Source organism: Oncorhynchus masou, chromosome 14 (assembly GCF_036934945.1).
Source record: "Oncorhynchus masou masou isolate Uvic2021 chromosome 14, UVic_Omas_1.1, whole genome shotgun sequence".
In the NCBI taxonomy this organism is placed as follows: Eukaryota; Metazoa; Chordata; class Actinopteri; order Salmoniformes; family Salmonidae; genus Oncorhynchus; species Oncorhynchus masou.
Genome location: NC_088225.1, coordinates 4,118,327 through 4,144,409, shown reverse-complemented (window position 1 = coordinate 4,144,409; position 26,083 = coordinate 4,118,327). Strand labels below are relative to the sequence as shown.

General features: G+C 43.2%; 1 protein-coding gene across 5 annotated transcripts; it reads left to right on the top strand.

The window, feature by feature from the left end:
* The first annotated feature begins 677 nt into the window (after window positions 1–677).
* On the top strand, window positions 678–25,456 carry LOC135553980 (zinc finger protein 646-like). 5 transcript variants are annotated; one of them, XM_064985956.1, is made up of 7 exons: window positions 679–1,060; window positions 9,794–12,578; window positions 13,117–13,191; window positions 13,381–14,499; window positions 15,635–16,542; window positions 21,199–21,585; window positions 21,705–25,456. In XM_064985956.1, exons 2-7 carry the CDS (start codon window positions 9,991–9,993, stop codon window positions 22,181–22,183), a joined length of 5,556 nt encoding a protein of 1,851 aa, XP_064842028.1. In that variant the 5' UTR covers window positions 679–1,060; window positions 9,794–9,990; the 3' UTR covers window positions 22,184–25,456. The 5 variants fall into 5 exon arrangements, 4 of the variants coding, with proteins under 4 accessions (XP_064842030.1, XP_064842028.1, XP_064842031.1 ...); XM_064985957.1 differs by lacking the exon at window positions 679–1,060 and adding an exon at window positions 7,388–8,417; XM_064985958.1 differs by lacking the exon at window positions 13,117–13,191 and having other exon boundaries at window positions 678–1,060.
* Window positions 25,457–26,083: the final 627 nt, after the last annotated feature.

The following is a 26,083-nucleotide window of genomic DNA, read 5'->3' as shown; positions in this document are numbered from 1 at the left end:
GTTAGGTGACTACCTCCAGGCTCCTAGATAACTATACATTTTCAAAGCAAAAACAGAAATCTCATGGATCAAATAGAAATGTCACTTATTGAACTATCATAAATGATTGCAATAGCTTTGAATGACGGTTAGGAAGGTTACATCTGCGTGCCAAGAAACATATTTGCCTTGGAAATACTAATAGATTCACAAACACAATGGCATAAAATGTATCCGATGGCTGTGAAATTGTCAACTGATACACTTGATTTCTATTTCACAAGCAATATTTTTGCATCTGGATCACTTCAAACTAAATTGGGAATAGGCTAATAGAAAACAGATTAGAACACAGTGAAGCACATTGGACACCCTGAGAAAATCAACTATAGGTTATCAAGTGTTGCAATCTAATAAACTAAATCATTTTGGAGTATTATACGATCACTCCCAAACCATGAAAGAAACAATGACTGTAATGTACAATACCATAGACAGACATAGTGACCTCGGAATGTAATTCCGTGTTGCAATCTAATAAACTAAATCATTTTGGAGTATTAAACTATCACTCCCAAACCATGAAAGAAACAATGACAGTAATTTACAATACCATAGACAGACATAGTGACCTCGGAATGTCATTTCCTTCATGATCCACGAAGCAAAGGCTGTTTTCACGGGAATCTATTATGAGCAGCGCCTGCACCAACTGTGGATGTTTGTCTGATTTGGATTAACAATATGATTGAGCGCGCATCAGCAAAATGGACAAGTTACAGTTTCTGGAGAGCAAAATACAGTACAGCATGCAAACAAGTAATCTGTTTTTAAAAAATATAGGTGTTTGATGCAGACTAAAATGTTATTCTGCGCATGATGACGCGCAAAAGTACGTATGTCTCCGCTTCACACGGCTAGCTAGCAGGAAGTATGTTGAATCCGTGGAGAAAAAAATGACCGAAGAACCAAAGTCGGTTGTTGATCTGAAAAAATAACAAGTCTCCTAAATGAGAACGCAAATGCTGCGTTTTTCAGATTCTGCATCATTCGCTCTGGTGCAAAGAACGTCATTAAACGGGTAAGTCGAGTGCGTAAAACGTATAAAAAAATATATGTTTTCCATCAATGGGCCAGAGTGTATTTGTCGAGATCTTTGTTGGTTCTAGGCTAGCGCACTTTAGCCAGCAAGCTAACCTTTGCGTGCCACGGTTATTTGGCTTGCTACGGCATTAATTGAAATAATATGTTCTGTGCAGATAACAAGGGAATATACATACATGTATGCAGAATGTGCATCTTATATTTATTTGAGCTTGCAAAATGTAGAGTTAACGACTTCCGTTTTCCTTGTATTTTTTTTTAGCATCGTGGGGGGTACTTAGCTAGGCGGCCGCGCTAGCTAGTTTGTCGGGTCGTTGCAGATTATTACATTAGTTTTCCAGGTCAATTGCTCCTTAAGGTGAAGTAATGTCTCACATTTAGCTACACTTGTATTAGAATAACATTTAATATGCATGTATATGATCCGAAGTAATCTATTTTCACAACTTGACCTAGCTAAAAGGCTAATGTTTGCACAGCTAACTTAGCTAAAACGCGGCTAGCTAGTTGCAAATAGCTTCTTAGAGAGCAATTTGATGGAAATTTAGTCGTTCTCTTAAATTTTTGTGTAAAGCGAATTCGCATTATATATAAACATTTTAATAATTCGTTGTTTCAGTTAACTATGCATTTATGAGCAAAATGTCATAGTTTATGCTTTCCTGGTCCTCCGGCCTTGACGTTGCCTAATTTGGGGAGTCGTCCGATGGAAAAGAGCACGGAATGTCTCGCGGATCGGTGGTAAAGATGCCCTGCTTTTGTCCTGAAAATGTTACGCTGTGTGAACTCAGTAGAAAATTCAAGCCAAGGTCACGGATCGCGTTAGAATCGCCGCCCACCACAAAATCAGATTATACGTTGTAAAAATTATTCCGAATTACAGTTTCATGGGCCTTCTTAATATGAAAGAAAAACATTGTATTTGTTGAAATGTAGCTCCAGACCCAAGTCGCCCGAGCTCTCAACCAAAACAATGCACGTGTAAACATCGAGTCACTCAAAGTAAATGTAAAGATATTAGCAAAAGCAAACGGTGTATGTACAACTATTTGCGCGTTAAATGTAAAGATGGTTGTGATTTCGCTGTTTAAAATAGTTTCTTCTGCTATCAACTGAGTTTAGCTTGTTTTCTAGGCTAACTAGTTACATACTTGTATTTGACAGTTCTTAGACATTGTAATTTTTTTGTTTGCATTTAGTTGTAAATGGGAATTAGTCAGTGGTCAGTATTCCAAAGTTGTTTATGCTTCACCTCCCCATTCTTACGTTTTAATAATTCTTCTACTTGCATCATTCACACCACGTTTGATAATTGCCACTCGAGCTGAAGTGGGCACATTCACATTACATTTTCCTCCCCAAAGAGAACAGAAACTATGGCTTCTGTAGGCCAGAGATTTAAATCAGGTCACTTTTTACACCATGGGCCCATTGTGATTTTTTTTTTTGTTTGTTATCATTTGAATAGACATATGCCTTTATTCCAACCTGGGCTCAGCTCAGCAATGAATATGCTTCAAAGTGTAAACAACAGATGAGACAACCTAAACTGTAGACAAAGTGCTACCCATCTAGTATTTCGCTACACAGATCTTGATTGGCTTGATGAGCCTAGCACATCCAGATGGCCTGTCGTCAGAGCATTGGGTCAGGGTACCATCCCAGAGGTTATGGGGCTTTCACTTTCACAGGAGAGCTGTAAGACTAACCCATGCAGGGTATAAAGTGTATTCTGTTGAGGTCACTTGACTGCAGGAACAAATACTGGTAGGCCTATGTCAATACTAGGCCTATGTTACTGAAAAGGACCAATGTTGAATTTGATCCATTTTTTAAAATGAGAATTGTGTGTACAACTGTAATATCAATCTTGCATTAGCTTATATTTTAGTCCAACATCTCAAATTTGGATGAATTATCACAGAACTTAGATTTTTCACAATGTGAAATTAGGCATTCCACAAACCTTTGTATTGTCTTTTGTGCTGTAAATGTGCAAACTATAGGTGTGGTTCCCAAGATCCTTCAGGAAGAACTTGACACATTGGTCAGCCTGGCGGAAGCGAACACAAGCTGCAAACGTGCCACATCCAATAAAACAAAAGCCATGTCTAAAGGTTCTCACAACACAAGTCCTTAGTTAGCACATATGCCTAAATACAATCAGTAAAACTTTGAATCCACACTGACAACTGTCAGTAGATGATAAATCATATGTACAAATAAACTATAGACTAATTTGAACAAATGTCCTATTCATCAAATATTGGCAAAACATAAAGCATTGAATTCTATAAATGTAAGACAACATGTATTTTTTTTAAGTTTGTCGATGCATATTCACAGTTGTAATGACTCCAAAGTAACCTTTATGGTGTCCAAAGAGGTTGTGAACTGATATCATGTTTTTTCACCCCACAATAAAGCACATGTTGAATGTTAAAAGGGCAGTGCAGTTCAAAATTATAATTTTTTTATCTCACGTTTCCATAAAGGTCAAAATAACACACTGAAATTGTGAAAATTATGATAACGCCCCTTTTGTGTAAGAGCTGTTTTAAAAAATCCTGGAATTTCAGCCTGTTCAGGTGGGATGGAGCTTTTGGCCCACAACATGACACAATGTGATCTGAGTATAATAGACCAATGGTAGTTCATCTGATGTGGATGGGCTCTCGACCAGCCTTTCAGGGCTGTGTAGGTAAAAATATTTTAATTTGTGTGCCCTAACGGTGGGAGTTGTCGGCAAGGCCGGCGGGAGGGGGAAGATCAGGTGGGAACATTCTAGCCAATGAGAGGGCAGCTACGCGTGTTCAAAACAAACAACTATACAATTTCTTTCACTTATCACTAAATTCGTAACAACCTAAACATTATGAAACTTCAATTTGATAAAATAAGCTCCCCACTTGGTCTGCTTATTGCTGTATTCTCATGTGGACAAATTGACAGGAGTGGAGCCTCGCTTCGCCTGTTCTTCTTACCAGGGGTAGGCAACTAGAGTCAGCTGGAGGGTTTTTGGCGGAGCTGATTGTCGGGGGGCCGGATCATAATAATTTTAAATACAAATTGACCACAATTTAGCCCCCCCAAAATAACTGGTGGGAGGATTTTTGGCCCGCGGGCCACCTGTTTTTGACCCCTGACCTAGACACTTGTGGTGATCTGAGAGGATTAGGTGGAGGAAATATGTCAAAATTCCACCAAGTCTATCAGAGGGCAAGGTAAAGCTTTTACTATTGCCTCTTAGATCTCCAAGTGTTTAGGGCAGAGAGATGAACGTTTTACCCTCCCAAGGTCAGGACTACTGCTGGTTTTCTGTTCGACCTGATAATTAATTGCACCCACATGGTGTACCATTGTCTAAACCAGTCCCTGATTATAGGGAAATCATTTTAAAAAGCAGGGTCTAGGGTACTCAAACTAATAAGCTTTGGACCTTCAAAGCCAGTTCCACTGAATTTTCTTCATGTTCCCCTCTAATCAGGGACTGATTTTTGACTTGGGACACCAGGTGTGTGTAATAAATTAAGTACCAGCAGCCTCCAGACTAGAGGTCGACCGATTTAATCGGAATGGCCGATTTAATTAGGGCCGATTTCAGGTTTTCATAACAATCGGAAATCGGTATTTTTGGGCCACTATTTTATTATCTTGTTTTTTTTCACCTTTATTTACTCTTTATTTAACTAGGCATGTCAGTTAAGAACACATTCTTATTTTCAATGATGGCCTAGGAACGGGTAGGTTCACTGCCTCGTTCAGCGGCAGAAAGACAGATTTTCACCTTGTCAGCTCGGGGGATCCAATCTTGCAACCTTAGTTAACTATTCCAACGCAATAACGACCTGTCTCTCTCTCTCGTTGCACTCCACATGGAGCCTGTTACGCAAATGCAGTAAGCCAAGGTAAGTTGCTAGCTAGCATTAAACTTATTGTCACCGATTGAAACGCTATTTAGCCCGCACCGCTAACTAAGCTAGCCGTTTCACGTCCGTTACACTCACCGCCCTTTTGACCTTCCTCCTTTTCCGCAGCAACCAGTGATCCGGGTCAACAGCATTAATGTAACAGTATAACTTTATACCGTCCTCGTCCATACCCGGGCGCGAACCAGGGACCCTCTGCACACATCAACAACAGTCACCCACGAAGCATCGTTACCCATCGCTCCACAAAAGCCGCGGCCCTTGCAGAGAAAGGGGAACCACTACTACAAGGTCTCAGAGCAAGTGATGTCACCGATTGAAATGCTATTTAGCGCGCACCGCTCACTAAGCTAGCCGTTTCACATCCGTTACATAAACATGAATTCAAACAGCACTTTCGTGCGTTTTGCCAGCAGCTCTTCATTGTGCGTCAAGCATTGCACTGTTTATGACTTCAAACCTATCAACTTCCGAGATGAGGTTGGTGTAACCGAAGTGAAATGGCTGCCTAGTTAGCGCGCACTAATAGTGTTTCAAACTTCACTCGCTCTGAGCCTTGGGGTGGTTGTTTCCCTTGCTCTGCATGGGTAACGCTGCTTCGATGTGTTGCTAGTTCGAGCCCAGGGAGGAGCGAGGAGAGGGATGGAAGCTATACTGTTACACTGGCAATACTAAAGTGCCTACAAGAACATCCAATAGTCAAAGGTTAATGAAATACAAATGGTATAGAGGGAAATAGTCATATAATTCCTATAATAACTACAACCTAAAACTTCTTATCTGGGAATATTGAAGACTCATGTTAAAAGGAACCACCAGCTTTCATATGTTCTCATGTTCTGAGCAAGGAACTGAAATGTTAGCTTTCTTACATAGCACATATTGCACTTTTACGTTCTTCTCCAACACGTTGTTCTTGCATTATTTAAACCAAATTGAACATGTTTCATTATTTACTTGAGGCTAAATAGATGTTGATGTATTATATTAAGTTAAAATAAGTGTTAATACAGTATCGCTGTAATTGTCATTATTACAAATACCATTTTTAAATTAATTTATTTTTAAAATCGTCCGATTAATCGGTATCTGCTTTTTTGGTCCTCCAATAATCGGTATCGACGTTGAAAAATCATAATCGGTCGACCTCTACTCCAGACCCTGTAGGGCAGCATTTCCCAAACTCTGTCCTAGGGCACCCAAGGGAAGTACGTTTTGGTTTTGCACTTCCACCACACAGCTGATTTAAAATTATCAAAGCTTGATGATTAGTTGATTATTTTAATCAGCTCTGTAGTGCTCGGGCAAAAACCAAAACGTGCACCACTTGGGGTCCAGAGGACCGAGTTTGGAAAACCCTGTCGTATGGTCAGAGTCCCACTGGTCTAGGGGTTGGCCCAATCCCAAATTGAACCTTAAACCCTTCGCCCAATGCACTTCTGGAGATCTGAGAGGATTTGATTGGTATAAGCAATATGGTGAAACTTCCCCCTGGCCTATCAGAGGACAAGGTAGAACTATTGCGATGTTACTTAAAGTACACCTATCAGATCTCCACAAGTTTATAGGGGCCGATTTGGGATTGGGCTTTTGTTTCTGGACATCGCCTCAATTTCAGGACCATTAAGCATGAAACGCAGAGAATCAGACTGCCGATAGGTACTTATCACAGTGGGAGGCCGTTCCTTCTCTTGCAAGAACAAAAGTGGTACCGGCTGCGTGCCGACCTGGTAGCGATGGGCATGCCGTTTCTACTTGTAGAATCGCAGTGCTCGTCAGTGGCCAAAAACTTTTAAAACCTATCCTAACCAGAAACCGTGGATGGATGACAACATTCGCACAAAACTGAAAGTGCGAACCACTGCATTTAACCATGGCAAGGTGACTGGGAATATGGCAGAATAAAAGCTGAGTAGTCTTTTCCCTCTGCAAGGCAATCAAACAGGCAAAACATCAGTATAGAGACAAAGTGAGTCGTAATTCAATGGCTCAGACGTACTGTATGTGGCAGGGTCTATAGATAATCACAGACTACAAAAGGAAAACCAGCCACGTCGCAGTCACCGTCTTGCTTCCAGACAAGCTAAACACGTTTTTTTGCCTGCTTTGAGGATAACGCGGTGCCACCGGCGCGGCCCACTACTAAGGACTGTGGGCTCTCCGTGGCCAACGTAAGACATTTTAAACTTGTTAACCCTTGCAAGGCTGCCGGCCCAGACGGCATCTCTAGTCGCGTCATCAGAGATGCGCATACCAGCTGGCTGGTCAGTTTACGGACATATTCAATCTCACCCTCTCCCAATCTGCTGTCCCCACATGCTTCAAGATGGCCACCATTGTTCCTGTACCCAAGAATGCAAAGGTAACTGAACTAAATGACTATTGCCCTGTAGCACTCACTTCTGTCATCATGAAGTGCTTTGAGAGACTAGTCAAGGATCACATCACCTCGACCTTACCTGTCCCCCTAGACCCACTTCAATTTGCTTACCGCCCCAATAAGTCAACAGACGATGCAATCGCCATCGCACTGCACACTGCCCTACCTCATCTGGACAAGAGGAATGAATACCTATTTAAGAATGCTGGTTATTGACTATAGCTCAGCATTCAACACCATTGTACCCTCCAAGCTCATCAATATGCTTGGGGCCCTGGGTCTCAACCCCGCCCGGTGCCATAGGGTCCTGAACTTTTTGACGGGGCGCCCCCAGGTGTTGAAGGTAGGAAACAACACCTTCACTGATCCTCAACACTGGGGCCCCACAAAGGTGTGTGCTCAGCCCCCTCCTGTACTCCCTCTTTACCCATGACTGCGTGGCCAAGCACGTATCCAATTCAATCATCAAATTTGCAGACAAATAGTAGCAGGCTTGATTACCAACAATGACGAGACAGCCTACAGGGAGGAGGTGAGGGCTCTGGGAGTGGTGCCAGGAAAATAACCTCTCACTCAACTTCAGCAAAACAAAGGAGATGCTCGTGGACTTCAGGAAAACGCAGAGGGAGCACCCCCTGGTCACATCGACGGGACAGCACTGGAGACGGTGGGACGTTAAGTTCCTCGGCGTACACTTCACGGACAAACTGAAATGGTCCACCCACACAGTGTGGTGAAGGCGCAACAGCGCCTCTTCAACCTTAGGAGGCTGAAGAAATGTGGCTCGTCACCTTAAACCTTCAAACTTTTACAGATGCACAATTGAGAGCATCCTGTCGGGGGTTATCGCTGCCTGTTATGGCAACTGAACCACACACAACCTTGGGTCTCCAGAGGGTGGTGCGGCCTGCACGAAGCATCACCTTGGGCAGGACACCTACAGCATGTCATTGGAAGGCCAAAATGATCATCAAGGACAACAACCACCAGAACCACTGCCTGTTCACCCTGCTCTCATCCAGAAGGTGAGGTCTGTACAAGTGCATCAAAGCTGGGACCGAGAGACAGAAGCTATTTTCAATCTCAAGGTCATCGGACTGTTAAATAGCCATCACTAACACAGAGGCTGCTGCCTATACACACATCATTGGCCACTTTAATAAATGAAACACTAGTCACTTTAATAATGTTTACATATCTTGCATTACTCATCTCCTATGAACATACTGTATTCTATACTATTCTACTGTATCTTAGTCTGTGCTGCTCTGACATTGCTCATCCATATATTTATATATTCTTATTCCCATTCCTTTACTTAGATTTGTGTGTATTTGGGTATATGTTGTCAAATGGTTAGATATTTCGGCACTGTTGGAACTAGGAGCACGAGTGTTTCACTACACCCGCAATTACATCAGCTAAACACGTGTATGTGACCAATAAAATTTCACTTGGCATTGAGCCAATCAGAGAGCACAATGCCCCACGTGGGGGAGCCAACGAGTGACAAAAATGGCATTTTCTCTCTATCCACGGATAAGCCAGTGACACTTCATATGCAATTAGGTTATGGGATGGTAGCTAGCTAAGTGCACAGATGCAATGCACACAACACTAAATACTTCCTCCAAGCTAGCTAACTACTATAGCTAGTATTGATGTATTGATGTTATCACAATGGATTAGCTTCCATGAAACAGCTTCCTGTGTTAGCTGCCGCGCTAATGCAGTGTCCTTAGCTAGCTAGCTATATTGTGCTAAACATTTGGCTATGTGCTGACACTGGGATTATGTAGAGTGAATTTAATTGTTTCTTCATCATCTTGTTAGGTAGTTATCTAGTTGATACTGGCCATTCTACAAAATAGCAACATCAGCGCAGCTAGCTAGCTAGCTAATGTTGGAATCTAGACCATAAACTAAGCCAGACATGCGTTGCCAAACAACGCTACTGCCTTCTTCTGGTTTGTAGTATTTTAAGGATTTGTGACTGATGACTTCAATGTCTTTGCTGTGAGATTTACTGCCGACACTGTGTTCAGAAGTGCAAATTACTCTCGGGTGGCATAAGGTAAACAATCCTGTGTGTGTTCCTGCTCTTACATGTAGGTATGCTTGATTTACCCTGCCCAGCACCCTTGATAGATGGGTAGTTTCAATGTTGGAAACATTTTATTGGTCTGAATGACTGATGCGGTGGATTTTCAACTGGTTTGCTTTTTCCAGACTATTATTATTCCAATGAAGGTGTTCTTTGTCATATTTCTTGCAGTATAGAATAGATAACCTTTCCACGTTGACAGTGCAAATGGCTAGACGTTCAGTATGTATAATCGTTTCTGGTTTGAGTCTCTTCAAAATTATTTAATGCCTCCTTTTGTTTTTCCAATTTCAACAGTGCTCTTCCAGTGCCTGCTCTGTGTCCAGATCCTTCCGGTGCTGCCCTGACGGGGTGGTATTGAATGGCTGAGAAGAGAAGACTTTCTTCAGCTCTGGGAAGAAAATGGCTGACGCCACAGAGTCCAAGAGCTAAGCCTCTATTTTACCCTTGTCTACTTTGTTTATTATCTTGAGATTTGAATACCCCTTCCTTAAATGTATACGCCTACTATGGCAATGCATGATATGAGCCGTGTCAAGGGTTTCCCCTGTAAAGAGTGTGATATGGTTTGCCCCAGTACCCCTAGTCTATTAGAACACATGAAGGCTCACTACCAGCAAGAAGAAAATGGCAGGTTTGAGTGTGAGCAATGTGGCCGCATCTATAAGCATGCTGGCAGCCTGGCCAACCATAAGAAATCCCATGAAGTGGGTTCCTTTCAGTGCCCAGTCTGCACCAGAACCCTGCCCAATGCTGTGGCTCTGAAGAACCATCTCCGTATCCACACCCTATCCCCAAGCAGTGCCCAGGCAGAGGAAGACGGCGGTGACGAAGGCGCCGAAGACGGACATGATGAGAGGAACTATGGTCTTGCACAGGACCTGTCTGATGGCTTTGCCCGCAGTCACCTGAACAACAGTGGAATGGGTCATGGTGTGATGTCACATGACCCAGATGATCATAAGAAGTCACCTGTAACCGATGATGCCTGGGATCGTCCATTCAAATGCGATCAGTGTGATAGGACCTACCGCCACCATGGGAGCCTGGTTAATCACAAGAAATGTCATCAGGAAGGAGCGTTCAAGTGCACCGTCTGTTACAAGCAGTTCAACAACCTGGCTGCTCTCAATGGTCATGAGCGAACCCACTCAAAGTTTAAGACTCCTGGAGCATCGATGGTTAACAACATACATGACTCTGTGACTGATCCGCGTTCGTCTGCTCCCCAAACCGATGATGCAGCTAACTGCTTCTGCCACCTGTGCCAGGTAGCTTTACCCAACAAAAGTGACTTCCAGGAGCACATCCTGTTGCATAATGCAGCCTCCTCTTCACTGGGTCTTTCCCGTAGTTTCCCTGGGATAATGGCGCACAATCTCAGCACTGTCCGCTCCCCAGCATACACACCTGCCCTGGGTGACCCTCTGCCGCTTCCTCCTTTGCCAAATGATAAACGTGGCCCCTTTGACCCAATGCTTGGACCTCCTGTTAATAATCCCATTTACACTTGTGCATACTGTGGGGCTGGGCATCCTGATCTGGAGAGCCTCAAAGTTCATTACCTGACCCATGACCCCCACCCAGGCTCCCATGGTCAGGATGGTATCCTGAACACTGATGGGATTGGCTCTAACTCTAACCCATCACCATCTGGAGAGAGAGTGCAATCTTCTTCTGATGATGGCGAACGTCGTTTCAAGTGTCAGGATTGTGGGAAAAGCTACCGCCATGCTGGAAGCCTGGTCAACCACAAGCGCTCCCACCAGACTGGCCTCTACCAGTGTACCATCTGCTGCAAGCAGTATCCGCACTTGGCAGCCTTGCATAGCCACCTCCGCAGCCATAAGGGAAGAACATCCAACCAATCGTCCCTCAACACTGAAGGCGACTGGCTCTCCTCTGAACCCCTGACACTTGACTCTCAGAATAGTTATGTGCAGGAGGGGAGTGGCGCAACCACCCCTATCTCCCTCCCTGGAAATCTTGGTGACGCTGCTCACTTTGTACCTGATGGTGGACACAGCAGTGGTTTGGATTCACTGGAGTTCCATGATCGATTTGATGGCTCCCTTGCCCAGAGCAACTCTGGGCACTCCCCTCTTCCCCAGAACCACCGCCAGGCTGATAGACACATGTGCACTGACTGTGGAGAAATGTATGGAGACATCTCTGGCATCAAGTCTCACATGTGCCCCCAACGGCGACAGAACCAGGGGATGTCCAATGGATTCATGGGAAACATGAGTGGCTACAACAGTCCTGGAGGCGCTGCGCTCCCTTCAGGTGGAGGAAATGTGAAAGAGAGCAATGGACAGCGCTCTCAGTATGGTTCTCAGTCCCATGCCCAAGGAGGGGGGAAAAGGATGAATAAAGAAGATGATGATGATGGTGAAGTGTACCAGTGCTCGGTGTGTGGAAACCATTATGCCAGCCTCAGAGCTCTGAGGAGCCATCTGCGCAGTCATGCTAACAATCCCACAGGGCCTGGGACTTCGGCACTTTCTCCTAACGGTGAGGCAGACTGGAGGATTATCTGCAGCACATGTGGCCAGAGCTTCTCCAGAAAGCAAGACCTGTTAAACCACCAACTGATTCATGGGCCACAAAGGTCAGATGCAGCAGCGCAGAGCATGGGGGCCGATCCCGCCAATACTAATGGCAAAATGGATGGTGATGGGAGGAATCACATTTGCGTTGACTGTGGCATGTTCTTTGCTGATCGCCATCACCTGATTACTCACCTGTGTCCTGGAAAGGGAAGAGGAGGAGTGCTGAGCAAAGAAGGATTGAATGGCGCTAAAGGGATGACTGGCGGAGACGGAGTTGGTGGCGGCGGAGTTGGAGGACCTGGGGGCAGTCGTGATATGGGAGGACAGGACCGCAGACAACAGATGCCAGATTCGGAGGATCGACCCCACAAATGTGACCAGTGTGGAAGGGGCTACAGGCACCCTTGCTCCCTGCTCAACCACAAGAAATCTCACAAGACCGGAGTCTTCAGATGCCTTGTCTGCCAGAAGCGCTACTATAACCTGCTGGCCCTCAAGAACCACCAGAGGACCCACTTTGATTTAAAAAGGTAAGCTTTTGTTTGATTGAGACTTGTTTGAGACTTGTTTGTCTTTGTGGGCGTATTAATAACATCTGTTTGCATAGCTGAATTTGGTCCAAATTTCCAGTTGACATCAATAGGACAGTTTACACTAAAATCTGGATTGTACAATATCTCTTCCATAGATTGGTTTTTATTTTCTCTGAAATAATGGGATGTGGTATTTTTCATTGTAATAATACTAGATGAGTAAGAATAATCAATTTGCCTGTTGAAGGGCCTCCGCATTGATGTAAAAAAAAAATAGGCATTCGATTTGTTGAAGAAAACACACCGCTTTTCCCTCACTGTACAGCGGCACAGCTGAAAAACTAACAACATTGTCATTTTAATGTAAGAGTCTACTCTGTGCTACAGTCCAATCTGTAAAGCTAATTTAAAAACAAAACTCCCCTTAAGCAACCCCTAGGAACCCAAGAAATGGCCAGGCCATGACATTTTTGAATCCATTCTAAACGTAAAATGTATTTCTGACTGGTGATTTCCCTTTATTGGCTTGCTACAGCAAGGCTGCCGCTGGCACAGGGAGAAGCGGTCCCCAAGTGGCACCCGATTCCGAAACGATGGCTTTACTTGAATGGTAAATAACTTTCCCCAAATGTGCTTTTATCATCATTACTAAACGTAGCCAGTGCCCATTCAGCCAGTAGGCTTGTCCACTCATGATGTTAGGAGCGAGTTAAGTGGCTGGCAGATCGTGGAATAGGATTTGGTAAGCACTCCTTTTCCCTAACTCATCTTTAATTTGGTCCTACATTTTTTTTTGCAGGCACAAGTGTGAGGAGTGTGGGAAGGCCTTCAAGATCCAGAAGCAGCTGGAAAACCACCTTCGGCTCCATGAAGAACACCGAGCAAAGGCTCACGCCCAGCTCGCAAAACTAGGCAATGGAAGGTATCAAGGAGGACCCTCTGGCATGCAGGCCATGAGAGGAGAATCGTCCAAATCCCAGAACCCTGGCATGGGGGAAGTCAAGTATGGACAGCAACAACAAGGCTTCAAGCAACCCTACTCAGAGGCTGGCACTTCAAGGGCTCAGAATTTTGATCTACAAGAAGGGGGACGACGACCCTTCGCCTGTGATGAGTGTGGGCGGAGCTATCGTCATGCAGGTAGCTTGGCCAATCACAAGAATCTTCACAAAATTGGCGAGTATCACTGCAATGTCTGCAACTCCACTTACCCGAACCGCCTGGCCATGAAAAACCATCTGCGTCTTCATTTTGCCCTCAAGAAGCACACTTGCCAGGAGTGCGGCAAAGGATTCCGTACCCAAAAGCAGCTGACCACCCACCACTCTGCACAGCTCTGCAAGGGGGCTGCAGGTGCTGTTGCTCAAATGGATTACGAGTGTGATGGGTGCTGTGAGGGTTTCGCTACTGCAGACCAGCTGGCTGCACATGACTGCCCTGCTCAGCAGCTCCCTTCGTCCTCTGCCTCCCTCAACAGCTCAAGCCTTAGCATCGATGGGGCTGACCTTGTGCCAGATGAACGCCCCTACAGCTGTGACATCTGCAACTGCTCTTACAAACATGCCAGCAGCTTGCTGAACCACAAGCACACACACAAGACGGGCACCTTTACTTGCACCTACTGCGACAAGCCGTACTCCAACTACATGGCCCTGCGCAACCACATGCGCATTCACACGCAGAAGAAGAGGCACATCTGCCACCACTGTGGGAAAGCATTCCGGCTAGCCAGATTCCTCCGCAATCACCAGAAGGTCCACGAGGAGGGCCACACACGCTTTGGCTGCACCAGCTGCGGGAAGAGCTTCCAGGGGAGGTCAGGCCTGGCGAGGCACCGCTGCGGGGAGAACCAGGTAGGCAAGGAGGGCAGGAGGATGGCCACTGCAAGCACGACAGGGGGAGAAGAGTGCCGGTACACGTGAGTTTTCGTCTGTTGTTTGTGATTCTTGAAGTGAAAATAGTGAAGATCATAGGTTTCTACATGTCTATTACAGGTATATGATCTCCAATCCGGCTTCCTTGGGACCATACGTGCACCGGAATTCGGATATTTCTGAAGTTTGGACAGATTGATTAGTGGAGACCAGATAAGTCACCCTGTTTGCTTTCAGTTAGATATACATTCGTTTCCTAGGCTACTATGAATCAGACTTGATTTGATTGTTCAGTTGGATGTTTTATTTTCTGCTTTTACAAAGAATACTGCCATTAATTGATATCAATTCAAACTAGCTGACATAGTATAATAAGTAAGATTTATGATTTGTGTGTTCCTTGTACTTGTTATGAATTGTAGTGCTCCTTTGTTTGTGCCTTCCCTGTCTCTTTTAATAGGTACATTGTACATTTTAGGTTGTTGGTAGTGTAAACCTAGTTTAGTGGGTTTCTTTGTTTGACAAAGTCAAGGCACAAAAGCTGGTTAAAATGGTAAAAGACCATAGAAGTGAAAAGGTTCTTGTATGTTTGTTTTTTTGTTGTTGCTGATATTACTGTAAAGACTACATTGATAAAGAGCATAGGTCTACCCTTAGATCCACAGTAAGTATTTGGAGCTTGCTACACTGCACATGCTTTGTTGTCATTTAGTTAATTTATGGGGGTGGGGCAATCTGCACTAAGCCACCATATTTCACCACAGTTGCAGCCAATAAGAAAGTCAGAATCATTTCAATAACTTTGAAAGTGGGATGGAATTGTTGTATCCAAATGTGCAGTGCAGGGAGCCACACATACCTTCTAAGACTCTCAATCAAATAATTGAAAACAAATTTAATGACGATCCATATTTTTTCCCCCCCTTGTTTCCACCGAAATGTGTCCCCCTTTTTACTATGTGTATAAATTGACTATTTCTTCTTGCAGGACATGGTAAACCACTTAGTCATCTCCAAAGCTTTAAGCCGGATTCCAGATCATATACCTGTACAAATTATTTTGAGATATAAGTTTTATCTAATGGAAAAGTGGTAACCAGCCAATTAGTTTTGTTAGATTAGTAAAAAATGGACCGCAAGCAGTTACTAATTTCTTCTTCTTCTATTCTCTCTCCACAGATGTGACCAGTGTGGCCGCTCCTACGCCCATGCCAGCTCCCTCCTCAACCACAAAAACACCCACACCGTCGGCATTTACCACTGTGCTGTGTGCCTCAAGACCTATTCCAACCTCCTGGCCCTCAAGAACCACCGGCGCATCCATTCAGAGATTCGGCGTCACCGCTGCCCAGAATGCGGCAAGGCTTTCCGTGTCTCCTCCCAGCTCAACAGCCACCGTCGCGTCCACCTAAAGGAGAGGGAGCTAACTTGTGGCCCCTGCCAGCGCAGCTTCCCCAGCCAGGCCAGCTTCCGGCTCCACCAGGAGATCTCCCATGGCCAAGCCCCCAGGCCCCCCCAGCAGAAACAGGCCAGGGCTGGGGGAGCCTCTGGGGGCACATCCGGGGGCGGGAGCTCAGGCCTTAACTGGGACTCCGGCCTGGATCTCACGCTGTTGCAGGCCCAAGGACTGGTCCCTAATGGACTACCCAAAATGAACTCCCTGTCCTTCCAAGGCCCCAGTGGCAGCAGGAGCCGTGGGGCGACGGGGACCAAGTCGCACGTCTGCAACCAGTGCGGCCGCGGCTACCTCCACGCCAGCTCCCTCCTCAACCACAAAAACAGTCACAAAACAGGCGCCTACTTCTGTAACTCCTGTCAGAAGGAGTTTCCCAACCTGATGTCCCTCAAGAACCACCGGCGTATTCACACTGAGCCCAAACGTTTCCAGTGCCCCGACTGCGGAAAGTCCTTCCGTGTGTCCACCCAGCTCATCTGCCACAGGCGCATCCACACCAAGGAAAAGCCCTTTTCCTGCCAGCAATGCGACAAGCGCTTCTCCAGCAAGTCCAACCTGCGCCACCATCAGAAGGTGCACTGGAGCAGCTCAGCGCCCCCCACCATGGCCATGGGCGCTGCCAGCTTCTTGGGTATGCCCTCAGGCCCATTTCTATAAGTATGGGTGGGGGGTGGGGGTGCTAGTGTGAGATGCATTGAAATGCCAAGGTTTTAGAGGTACCAAAACTCTTAGTCCCCTTCCTTCTCATTCACCACCATCTCGCTCTTGTTGTATAGTGTGAGGTTTATATCTGTAGATTTTCACAGAGCAGATGATGTGTTTTAGAGACCCAGGCCCTGCATGCAACCTGAGACCAGGGAGGGTGGAGGGGGAGAGGACTGACTTGGCATGGATGACATCTACACTGGTTAAGACAGTCTGGTGGCAAAAGCTTCCCCCATCCGCTTCATCGCAACCAGCATGGCTACTCTTGCTTGCATTCACTCGATGGCCTTTGCTAGGGGACAAGAACCCATTCGCCTGTAATGGTACACAAGGATTACTGCTCACTCAGTGTAGGATGCGTGCTAGACTTCTCTGTTCGGCCCTTTAGAAACCTTAATGATATACTGTTGTCATAGCCCCTGTTGCATGTTGCACAGTAGATGATTGTAGATTTCTCTGTGTTTTATTGACAGTTAAGCCCCAGTGTCAAAGTTACAGCAAACCTGGCACATTAGGAAGAACATCCTTATGCCATGCCAAGAGTGTGGCGTGAAGCTCACCAAGTCAACCACATTGATGAATTTGACCAATGTTAAGGTTTTCTTTGTGGCATCTTTGCAGTTTGAATGCATTGCACATCATGACATCTCATTCCATATCTGTTGATTTTGGATAAAGCCTTTGCATGCGGCCTTTGTCCTGTTCTACAAAACATCTTAAACAGTAAGACATTTTTTATTTCAAACAGTATCTCTGAGGTGAGCAATATGTTGGAACCAAGAGTGGAGATGTACTTTGGCATTGTAAAAATGTAGTTTTAACGGTGAATTAATGCAGTGGATGGAGATGTCACATTTCTGTAATATAGAACTGACCTGAGGGTGTATTGCTCTCTTGTGAGGTTCTAATCGTTTTCTAACTTGTGTGTTTCTTGCAGCACGAAGATGAGCTTCAAACCTTATTATTCTGCAGATGACAGCAATGCTCTTTATCAGTTGCTTCTTTCTGGCATCACATTTGTGTATTCCTCCTAATATAAAAAAAAAAAATGTTTCTGGGCACCCATATTTTAAACACTGCGCCTAACTAGTAAACATGTATAGACAATAAGTTGTGGTTTTAAAAAAAGGAAAAAAAAGGAAAAAAAGGAAAGAAAATGTATATTGTTAGGCCCATGCCGGCATTTGGTTTTATCCTGTATCGTAATCGTACTTCTGACTGTATTATTTACAGTTCGACTTTTATAAAACAGATCATTGTAGAATGCATTTATTTATATTAACACCTGTAATGGAAAACGCTAGTCTTAGGATCTCTGTTTAGGAGCTGTGTTGTAACCACCCCCTTTCCTTACACTTACCCCTGACTATTCATCCTGTATGTATAATTGACATGGAGTCAAGTATGAAGGACTCCCAAAGAACACTTGTTACAGTACTCCTCCATGTTGTCTCAATTTGTTATGGTTAAAAAAAAGAAAAGTCCCTTGTACAATAAACGGGGAACTTGTATAATGTGTGTTTTTGATTGCAGTACAAAGATTAAGGAATTATTTCTGAAGTGATGTTGTGACCGTCTCCCCTCAAGTCAGACTGGACTTCCTTTTGTTTCACAAAAAGCTCACACTCAAAAGGGATGACTTTGTGAATTGTTTGTGCGCTCAGTCCTCATTCTCTTAAGTTTTTGTTACACCTTTAATCGTAACCCTTGTATTTATTAGTATTTCTTTTATTTAATTGCGTTTTGACTATTCAAAGCTCTGTGTGAACACCTTTTACTGGGAGCGCTGGTGCTAGTAAGTGAAATATAAAGTGACAGTGAAGTGATTTTTAAGAGCAATGTGCTAACTAGACCACAGGACAACGAACTATATTTTAATTGAACTCTTGCGTTTTCTCCAGAATTGGTTAAAAGTGGACACTTCCAACCATCATTACGGTTAGATTAGAAAGGATTTGGTTTGAACAACTATAATGAATAATTTTCAGTTCTAACTTTTTGTTTCATACATGTATGTAATGCCTACTACAGACTTTTATAAACTATGTTTTCATAATTCATTTCTTAACAAAACCTGTCCATATTATAACCCCTAATGCTGAGTACTGAAAATAAATAGCTGGAAAACAAGTGAAGAACATAGTGGTGAATCAATTGTCCTTTAACTCCACGCTTTTAATGTACTTTTGAAAGTGTTGTGTTTTAATAATCAACTTGTTTTCTCAGGCCATTTTTAACCTGTGAAGGTGAAATCAACCTGGGCTAACGCGACCTTGTTAAAGACCTGGCTTGAACATTTTCACTTCAGTGAATTGGTCAAATTAAAATGTGTCTAGTTGAGGGGCCAAATAATTTACCTGTTTGAGGATATGTAAGGAAGGGGGGTATACAATTGCAGATTTTTAAGCAAATGATGTAGACTGCAGATGAAGTTTGATCATGTTATTTACCTTGTTGCCTTTAGAAAGGCTGGTGCCCTCATCATACACCTAGGCTGTGTACACAGACAGCCCATTGGTCAAAATAACATTTAGTGGAAAAAAATATCATCAATCACATCAGATCTTTTCACATCAGATCTTATTCAGAGCTGATCTATATGAGATAAAATGGCTATTAGTGGAGAAAAAGATTGGCATAAGGCTCCCTGTATAAACACAGCCCTAGAGGATTTGACCTCTTGTCATTTTCAGTCATTTGCTCATGTTAGTCAACAATTAAAACAGAAAATGGACACTAATGCACCTATATGTAACCTTTAAGGTACAATCTTTGAATGCATTCCATTATCTTGATGCTAGAATATTTGTTTATTTTATGCAACACATAATCACAATAATATTGAGTTTACAATGTGGTTATTTTATAATCAACCAAATGGGTTTAGAGTTCTTTCATCCTTGGAAGAAGAATATCCTCAAACTCCTTTCTTTAGATTTTCCACTTAGCTGATGTTTAGACCAACCTAATTTTTCCACGTAGGTTTTTTAAAACATTTTTTATCAACCCAGTCAAGTCTGAGTGTGCATATTTGCCGCTAGTTAGCTTAGCACGCTAACACACAGTGTTCATATGGAATCTGTTGAGCTGATGCCAACGTCAAGCAACCACAGTGCATTTCTATTACATGTTGTTCAAGAGTGTGGTCACTATACACGTTGGATGGAGTGTCTGCGTGGTGGTGAAGTGTGTTTTTGGATGTTCAATTGAGTCCTATAAGCTCTTAGATTAATATGCTAAACTAACAAGTGGCTGCTCAAATTAACGAAATAAAATATTTTTGTCTGGGTTGATTAAGGAACACTAAAGTATTGAGAAACCAAATGAAATAGTTTTTTGAGTAAATTGTCCTAAGGGTTGTAGAATCAACATTGCAATATTGCTGTCTCCCAATGTTTGTGTATTTGTCACCATGAATATGAAACTCGCCCAGATATTGAAGATACACATCTCTCGCCCATAATCTTACACATGTAACTCTGACCTGTTCCATATTTGTTTTGTTTTCATGTACATTTCGTCTTTTATATATGCATGATAGTTTGTGCTTAATAAAGATCCACCCGTGTTGAATATAATTAACTGTAGCTATACATTTGTTCCCAAATTGAGACAACATATTCTTCCACCAAATTCAAAGGTACAGTTACAAAGCTTTGTAAACGACCAAATGAAATACTGGTTGCTAGTGGAAATGCATAAATAACACATATACCTGCAGTGTACAGTGGGAGAATGACATTTCCAACACATGTCGCCTCACGGTTTGACTCCAAGCTCAGTACGCCATCAGTGGAGGGAAGGCCGATTTGATTTGCCCAATGGTTTGATTGTGTATTGAAAAGGCTCAGGTGATTTGCCCGAAAAACCATTTATTGTTAAAGGTGCTATCTGTAACATTTCAGTGATATTTCTGACTCCCTCTCTGATTTTGAAGAGTATGAAATAAGTCCAAAATATTATTTTGTCGACGCAATATTGTTGGGCTTTTCAACTTCTGAAAAGTAGAACCAATATTGAATCAAGAAGACGCTGCATTTTGTATAAACTGAGGGTAGCCATGACGTGCCACTCTGACAGTTCTTTTTGATTTTGTCTCAATTAATAGTATCTTGCTGCGTACCGTTATATTAAGATCTATGTGGAAATGTTACGGAATGCACCTTTAATTGTTGAAGAATTATTGATGAAGCTGTTTCGAATGCAGCTTTCCCATTAGTTCCCAGTGGGAAATTTCACTTGAAGGACTGTCCAAGTCGAAATTACAAGTACAGAGACATTTTTGTTACCCAAGTTGTGACGTTTCACCACTGACCTTTTACCTTTGACAACAAATATGTTTTTGATAATTACAACCTTATGTATAATGTAGCTAGTCCGACCATATTGTTGATGTTAAGCAAGCTAGCTTACTTCATTAAGAATTGTTCCAACTTCAACAGAACTTGAACACAACCATATCGGGTTTATGGCTTCCCAGTTTCCCCATTTTCCCCGATCATGTGAAGCCAGCATGAATGTTTATACAAACGAAATATTAGAATTATGGCATGACACAATTCCTACATTTTTACATTTTCAGGTCATCCACCAATTGGCGCAGGGAGACCACCCAAATCGCATGTCTGTGACCAGTGCGGCCGTGGTTACCGCCATGCCGGATCCCTCCAGAACCACAAGAACGTCCACAAGACAGGTGCCTATTTCTGCAGCTCTTGTCAGAAGGAGTTCTCCAACCTGATGGCTCTCAAGACCCATCGGCGCATCCACACTGAGGTCAAACGCCACCGGTGCTCAGATTGTGGAAAGGTTTTTCGTGCTCCTAGCCAACTCATCGTCCACCAGCGCATTCACACCCAGGAGAAGCCCTTCTCCTGCCAGCCATGCGCCAAACGTTTCTCCAGCAAGTCCAACCTACACCACCACATGAAGTTGCACTGGAGCGGCTCAGCTCCTTCCAGTTTCCTGGGTATGCGCTCAAGCCCATTTCTATATGTGGGGGAAGGGAAAGTGCCGCTGTGATATACATTGAAAAGCCAAGGTTTCTGGAGGTGTGGTTTAATACAAGTTCAACGTTTACATTTTCAGGTAAACCGGTAATTGGTGTGGGGGCCAAATCGCACGTCTGTGACCAGTGTGGCCGTGCTTACCGTCACGCTAGCTCCCTCCTCAACCACAAGACCATTCACAAGACAGGCGTTTATCTCTGCACCTCCTGTCAAAAGGAGTTTCACAATCTGAACGCCCTCAAGAACCACCGGCGCATCCATACGGAGACCAAGCGCTACGAGTGCCCGGAGTGCGGAAAGTCCTTCCGTGTGTCCACCCAGCTCATGATCCACCGGCGCATCCACACCAAGGAGAAACCCTTCTCCTGCCAGCAGTGCGACAAGCGCTTCTCCAGCAATTCCAACCTGCGTCACCACATGAAGTTGCATTGGGGCAGCTCAGCGCGACCTGTGCGCACCAATGTGTCTGTGGCTGCTACCAGTGCCACCCTCTTGGCTCTGCCTCAGACCCATATCTATACAAAGTATGGGTGGGGGTGGGGAAAGGGGAAGCATTGAAATGCCAAGGTTCTGGAGGTGCCAAAACTCTTCCTCACCCTCCTTCTCATTCACCACCATCCCCCCTTAGTTATAGACTGTGATAGAGCAGGTTATTTGGTTTAGACGCACAAGGCAATGCGACCCCAGACAAGGGGAAAAAGTGGACTTGACATGGACACTATCTACACTGGTTAGGATACAGGTTGCAAAATCTTCACCCATCCAATCAGTTAGCTGTGCTTTACTGCATTCACTCGTTGGCTTTTGCTAGTGTACAACAACCCTTCTGCCTGCAACGGTACACCAGGATTACTGGTATAAAAAAAGTCAATATTAATGTTTTGGGATTGTTCCTTTTTGACTGCTGCACATCGTAACATCTCATCTGTTAATCTTCAGTGAAGCCTTTGCTTGCGGCTTTTGTTGTGTCATACAGTATAAAAGATATTGAAGAGTAACTCGTGGATTTTAAACAAATGCGCGCAATATGTTGGATTGAAGAGTTGAGATGTACTTTGACATTTTACATTGTAAAGATTGAGTTTTCGTGGTGAATGTAGTCATATAGAACTGACCTAAGGGTGTATTGCTCTCTTGTGAGGCTCTAATCGTTTTCAAGCTTGTGTGTTTCTGGCAGCACGAAGATGAGCTTCAAACTTGTATTATTCTGCAGATGACGACAATGCTCTTAATGGGTTGCTACTGTCTGACATAACAGTTCTGTATTCCTCCCATTATTTCAAAATGGCTCTTGGCCCCAATATTTTAAACACTGCTCCTAGCCAGCAAGCGCTTATAGATGATATAAAAAACATGGATAAAAAAATAAAGAAATGTATATTGTTGGGCCGGTGCCTGCATTTGGTTTTAACATGTATCATAATTATACATCTGACTGTATAATTCACGGTATGGCTTTTATAAATCATAATAGTATGCTTTAGGATCTCTCCGTTTAGGAGATGTGTTGTAACCACCCCTTGTCCTTACACTTACTCCAGACCATGTATCATGTACAGTTGAAGTCTATAAGTTTACATACACTTAGGTTGGAGTCATTAAAACTCATTTTTCAACCACTCCACAAATTTCTTGTTAACAAACTATAGTTTTGGCCCAGTCGGTTAGGACATCTACTTTGTGCAAGACACAAGTCAATTTTCCAACAATTTTTTACAGACAGATTATTTCACTTATAATTCACTCTATCACAATTCCAGTGGGTCAGAAGTTTACATACACTAAGTTGACTGTGCCTTTAGATAGCTTGGAAAATTCCAGAAAATTGTGTCATGGCTTTAGAAGCTTCTGATAGTTGAAATCATTTGAGTCAATTGGAGGTGTACCTGTGGATGTATTTCAAGGCCTACCAAACTCAGTGCCTCTTTGCTTGACATCATGGGAAAATCAAAAGAAATCAGCCAAGACCTCAGAAAAAAAATTGTAGACCTCCACAAGTCTGGTTCATCCTTGGGAGCAATATCCAAACGCCATGTTCATCTGTACAAACAATAGTATGCAAGTATAAACACCATGGGACCACACAGCCGTCATACTGCTCAGAAAGGAGACGCGTTGTCTCCTAGAGATGAATGTACTTTGGTGCGAAAAGTGCAAATCAATCCCAGAACAACAGCAAAGGACCTTGTGAAGATGCTGGAGGAAACAGGTACAAAAGTATCTATATCTACAGTAAAACGAGTCCTATATCGACATCGGCAAGGAAGAAGCCATTGCTCCAAAACCGCCATAAAAAATCCAGACTTTGGTTTGCAACTGTACATAGGGACAAAGATCGTACTTATTGGAGAAATGTCCTCTGGTCTGATGAAACAAAAATAGAACTGTTTGGCCATAATGATCATCATTATGTTTGGAGGAAAAAGGGGGAGGCTTGCAAGCCGAAGAACACCATCCCAACCATGAAGCATGGGGGTGGTAGCATCATGTTGTGGGGGTGCTTCACAAAATAGATAACATCATGAGGATGGAAAATTATGTCGATATATTGAAGCAACATCTCAAGACATCAGTCAGGAAGTTAAAGCTTGGTCGCGAATGGGTCTTCCAAATGGACAATGACCCCAAGCATACTTCCAAAGTTGTGGCAAAATGTCTTAAGGACAACAAAGTCAAGGTATTGGAGTGGCCATCACAAAGCTCTGACCTCAATCCTATAGAACATTTGTGGGTAGAACTGAAAAGGTTTGTGTGAGCAAGGACGCCTACAAACCTGACTCCGTTACACCAGCTCTGTCAGGAGGAATGGGCCAAAATTCACCCAACTTATTGTGGGAAGCTTGTGGAAGGCTACCCGAAAGGTTTGACCTGAGTTAAACAATTGAAAGGCAATGCTACCAAATACTAACTTCTGACCCACTGGGAATGTGATGAAATAAATAAAAGCTGAAATAAATCATTCTCTCTACTATTATTCTCACAATTTACATTCTTAAAATAAAGTGGGGATCCTAACTGACCTAAAACAGGGAATTTTTACTTGGATTAAATGTCAGGAATTGTGAAAAACTGAGTTTAAATGTATTTGGCTAAGGTGTATGTAAACTTCCGACTTCAACGGTATGTATAATTGACATGGATTCAAGGATGAAGGACTCTTTGGCACTTTAAATTGACTGTACTTCCTAAAGTTTCCCTTGTACAATAAACAGGGAGATGCTATGTGTGTTTTGATTGCAGTATGAAGTTTAAGGAAGATTAAGGATTATTGCTGACATGTTTGCCTTTTGAGTGATGTGTCTGTCTTCCCTCAACTCAGACTGGACACTTCTGTTTCACACACACACACAAAAAAACACAAACGGATAACTTTGTAAAAGTTTAGTGCATTTATTATGTTAAGATTGTTACTCTTGTATTGTAACCTTTGTATTAATTCATTAGCTAGTATTTCCATATACAATTGTGTTATATTCAACTATTCAAAGCTCTGTGTGAACGTATTTTACTGGGAGTACTGATAGTTAGTGAAATATAAAGTCACTGAATTGATTTAGGAGTAATGTGATAAAACTAGACCAGAGGACAACTGTATATTTTAGTTATACCTGAAAATAGTATACAAAATGGAAACCTGAACCTTCATTACAGCTAGTTTAGAAATAATTGCTTTTAACAAGTTTTAATTTAAAGTTCTTACTTTTTGTAGTATATATGTAATGTTTACTATACACTTTTATAAACTATGTTTTGATTATACATTTCTTAACAAAAACTTGTCCATATTATAACCCCTAATGCAGAGTACTGAAAATAAAAGCTGGAAAAATGTGTTGTGAATCACAATTGTCCTTCAGCTCCTCACACTTTGTATGTATTTAAGTTTTTAACAGTCACAATTTCTTTGAAGGTTGCTTCAATATTTCCAGGACTCCTACAGAATTTCATTGCAATAATCATGAACTGTTAAAAGCAGGGTTAAAGTAGGCCTGTTTTGGGGTCTCTTTTCTATGACAGTGCATTCCCTTCAGTCAGGAAGGCCTGTCATAGAAAAAAGAACAAATATATTCACCATCATGATCAATAAGGCTTTGTTTGTGCTCTCTCAGACAGTTTACCTGAGCGGTCTGCAGTTAATCCCACTTCCGTTTCCCAATATCCATGCCCATTCGGAATGATGAATGTGACCTAAGCCCCATGTACCATGGGAGAGCAGAGGAGTCTAGCATCAAGGCAAATCCCCCTGGGGCCAAGGACTGTGACTGTCCTGAGTCCAGTAAGAGGAAGCCATTCACACTGTCTGGGGGCTTGTGACCCTGGTGTTCTGTAGATGCCATGAGGGGGCAGAGAGGGAGGCTCTACATATTCCCAAATGGCACCCTACTCCCTACAGTGCACTACTTTCGACGAGGGTCCATCCCACTGGGCATGGACATCAGTTCAACATCCAGTTTTGAT